At 57.1% G+C, this 3,453-nt stretch overlaps 1 protein-coding gene across 1 annotated transcript; it reads left to right on the forward strand.

The window, feature by feature from the left end:
- The first annotated feature begins 439 nt into the window (after positions 1-439).
- KCNJ11 (potassium inwardly rectifying channel subfamily J member 11) lies at positions 440-2,374 on the forward strand. Its single transcript, XM_073659035.1, has 2 exons — positions 440-547; positions 591-2,374. The coding sequence occupies exon 2, from the start codon at positions 763-765 to the stop codon at positions 1,927-1,929; it is 1,167 nt and encodes a 388-aa protein (XP_073515136.1). The 5' UTR covers positions 440-547; positions 591-762; the 3' UTR covers positions 1,930-2,374.
- The last annotated feature ends 1,079 nt before the right edge of the window (positions 2,375-3,453 follow it).

Below are 3,453 nucleotides of genomic sequence, written 5' to 3' on the forward strand. Positions count from 1 at the left end.
TCCTGCGCCCTCTGGTGGCCGCTCCTGGGATCTCTCCTCTTTGTCCGCTCCTGACCTCCTGCGCCCTCTGGTGGCTGCTCCTGGGATCTCTCCTCTCCTCTTTGTCCGCTCCTGACCTCCTGCGCCCTCTGGCGGCTGCTCCTGGGATCTCTCCTCTCCTCTTTGTCCGCTCCTGGCCTCCTGCGCCCTCTGGTGGCCGCTCCTGGGATCTCTCCTCTCCTCTTTGTACGCTCCTGACCTCCTGCGCCCTCTGGTGGCCGCTCCTGGGACCTCTCCTCTCCTCTTTGTCTGCTCCTGACCTCCTGCTCCCTCTGGTGGCCACTCCTGGGATCTCTCCTCTTTGTCCGCTCCTGACCTCCTGCGCCCTCTGGTGGCTGCTCCTGGGATCTCTCCTCTCCTCTTTGTCCGCTCCTGACCTCCTGCGCCCTCTGGCGGCTGCTCCTGGGATATTCCGGCTGCAGGTGTCGCTATCTTTAGTTGCGGCTCCAGGTGCACGGTCTGCAGGTCCCGGGCTGCGGCTCCTCCGCTGCGGGTGCACGGTCTGCAGGTCCCGGGCTGCGGCCCCTCCGCTGCGGGTGCACGGTCTGCAGGTCCCGGGCTGCGGCCCCTCCGCTGCGGGTGCACGGTCTGCAGGTCCCGTCTGTGAGCTCCGTGCTCGCCCCGCACCCCCCGCCGGTGATTGGCGGCCACAGATGGAGCTCCCGGTCGCACGCTCGGAGCCGGCTGGCCAGAGCTCTCCCGCGGCTTTGGGCGGCTGCAGTCATGCTGTCCCGGAAGGCTCTGCTCCCGGAGGAGTACGTGCTGAGCCCGCGGCTGGCGGAGGAGCTGCAGGAGCCCCGGTACCGGGCGCAGGAGCGGCGGGCGCGGTTTGTGGCCAAGAACGGGACGTGTAATGTGTCGCACAAGAACATCCGCGAGCAGGGTCGCTTCCTGCTGGACGTCTTCACCACGGTGGTGGACCTGCGGTGGCGGCACACGCTGCTCATCTTCACCATGTCCTTCCTGTGCACCTGGCTGCTCTTCGGGATGGTCTGGTGGCTCATCGCCTTCGCCCACGGAGACCTGGACATCCACGATGGCGACTTTGTGCCGTGTGTGACCAGCGTCCAGTCCTTCACCGCCGCCTTCCTCTTCTCCATCGAGGTGCAGGTGACCATTGGTTTTGGGGGGCGGATGATCACGGAGGAGTGTCCCGCCGCCATCCTGGTCCTCATCGTCCAGAACATTGTTGGTCTGGTCATCAACGCCATCATGCTGGGCTGCATCTTCATGAAGACTTCGCAGGCGCACCGCCGCGCTGAGACCCTCATCTTCAGCAAGTTCGCCGTCATCGCCCTGCGCAACGGTAAACTGTGCTTCATGTTACGGGTGGGCGACCTGCGCAAGAGCATGATCATCAGTGCCACCATCCGCATGCAGGTGGTCAGGAAGTCCAGCAGCGCGGAGGGCGAGGTGCTGCCCCTCCACCAGATCGACATCCAGATGGAGAACCCCATCAGTACCAATGGCATCTTCCTGGTGTCGCCGCTCATCATCTGCCACAACATCACCAAGGACAGTCCGCTGTACGAGCTGTCCGCTGCCGACCTCACCCACCACCAGGATCTGGAGATCATTGTCATCCTGGAGGGGGTGGTGGAGACCACCGGGATCACTACACAGGCCCGCACCTCCTACCTGGCGGATGAGATCCTGTGGGGCCAGCGCTTCGTGCCCATCATATCGGAGGAGGACGGCCGCTACGCTGTGGACTACTCCAAGTTTGGAAACACCGTGAAAGTGCCCACCCCAACCTGTACTGCCCGACAGCTGGAGGAGGACCCCCAGGATCCCCGCTCCTTCTCCCCCAAGAGCACCGTCCGCAAAAGGAATATGTCTGTCAGGGTAAAGCCAAAGTTCTCGCTGCTGGATGAGGAGGAGCCGTCCTGACCCCGGGCTCCTCCGTGGTTCTAGATCGGGGGTCTTCTATGCAGTAATGGTGTCTCAGGAGCAGCAGAGCCGTGTGTGCGGGGAGCAGCAGAGCCGTGTGCGCAGGATCCTGGATTTTGCCTTCAGGTCGGGGCTATGACTTTGGCCGTGACTGGTAGCGGGGGTACACATTGCTCTGTGCAGCGTATGCGGTGAGCGGGGTCACATGTCCCCTCTGGCTTATGTGGCCCCGGTCTCCTGCCGGACGCCGCGCTCTTTACCATGGGACTGGTGTCGCGGTCTCGCCCCGGCATTACTTCTTGCCTGGCACTTTTTTTTGGCCGGGTCTCCAGGATTCCTCTTGTGGGGGAGGACGGGGTTAACTTCATGCTATTTATACCCAGTGACAGCAGCTCCTCGCTCCACCGCGTCCTCGCCACACTCTGAGGACACATGACTTCCTGGGGGGGTGGGGGGGAGCGAGGTTCTGCAGCAGCTGCTTCCATCCTTCATGTCTGTCTGCTCAAGTTTTATAAGATGTTATTATAAAATGGAATCTGCTGATCGTAGACGGCTCCTTCCCTTCTATGTATCGCCATCACCTGCAGAGCGCAGTACACAGCTATAGCCAGAAGAGGAGACCCTGCCCCAAGAGCTCACAGTCTACAGGGGAGCGAGGAGCTGTTCCAACACTGATGGCTAGAGGGGGGGCACACGCAATAGATGGGGGGGCACACATAATAGAGGGGGGGTCACACGTAATAGAGGGGGGGGCACACATAATAGAGGGGGGGGGGTCACACGTAATAGAGGAGGGGGTCACACGTAATAGAGGAGGGGGTCACATAGGTCCTGAAATATTTGGACAGTGACACAAGTTTGGGCATTTTAGCTTGTTACCCGCAGGCTGCAGAGACTCTGATTCCTATAATATATAATACATTGGGGGCGGTAGTATAATATATAATACATTGGGGGCGGTAGGACAATATATAATACATTGGGGGCGGTAGGACAATATATAATACATTGGGGGCGGTAGTATAATATATAATACATTGGGGGCGGTAGTATAATATATAATACATTGGGGGCGGTAGTATAATATATAATACATTGGGGGCGGTAGTATAATATATAATACATTGGGGGCGGTAGTATAATATATAATACATTGGGGGCGGTAGTACAATATATAATACATTGGGGGCGGTAGTACAATATATAATACATTGGGGGCGGTAGTACAATATATAATACATTGGGGGCGGTAGTACAATATATAATACATTGGGGGCGGTAGTACAATATATAATACATTGGGGGCGGTAGTATAATATATAATACATTGGGGGCGGTAGTATAATATATAATACATTGGGGGCGGTAGTATAATATATAATACATTGGGGGCGGTAGTATAATATATAATACATTGGGGGCGGTAGTATAATATATAATACATTGGGGGCGGTAGTATAATATATAATACATTGGGGGCGGTAGTATAATATATAATACATTGGGGGCGGTAGTATAATATAT

The sequence above is a fragment of the Phyllobates terribilis genome, unplaced genomic scaffold (assembly GCF_046119375.1).
Source record: "Phyllobates terribilis strain yellow unplaced genomic scaffold, ASM4611937v1 Scaffold_13__5_contigs__length_258822181, whole genome shotgun sequence".
Taxonomy (NCBI): Eukaryota; Metazoa; Chordata; class Amphibia; order Anura; family Dendrobatidae; genus Phyllobates; species Phyllobates terribilis.

Bases quoted from the DNA above. Each gene is read 5' to 3' on its own strand.
- KCNJ11 (XM_073659035.1), top strand. From the start codon at position 763: ATGCTGTCCCGGAAGGCTCTGCTCCCGGAGGAGTACGTGCTGAGCCCG.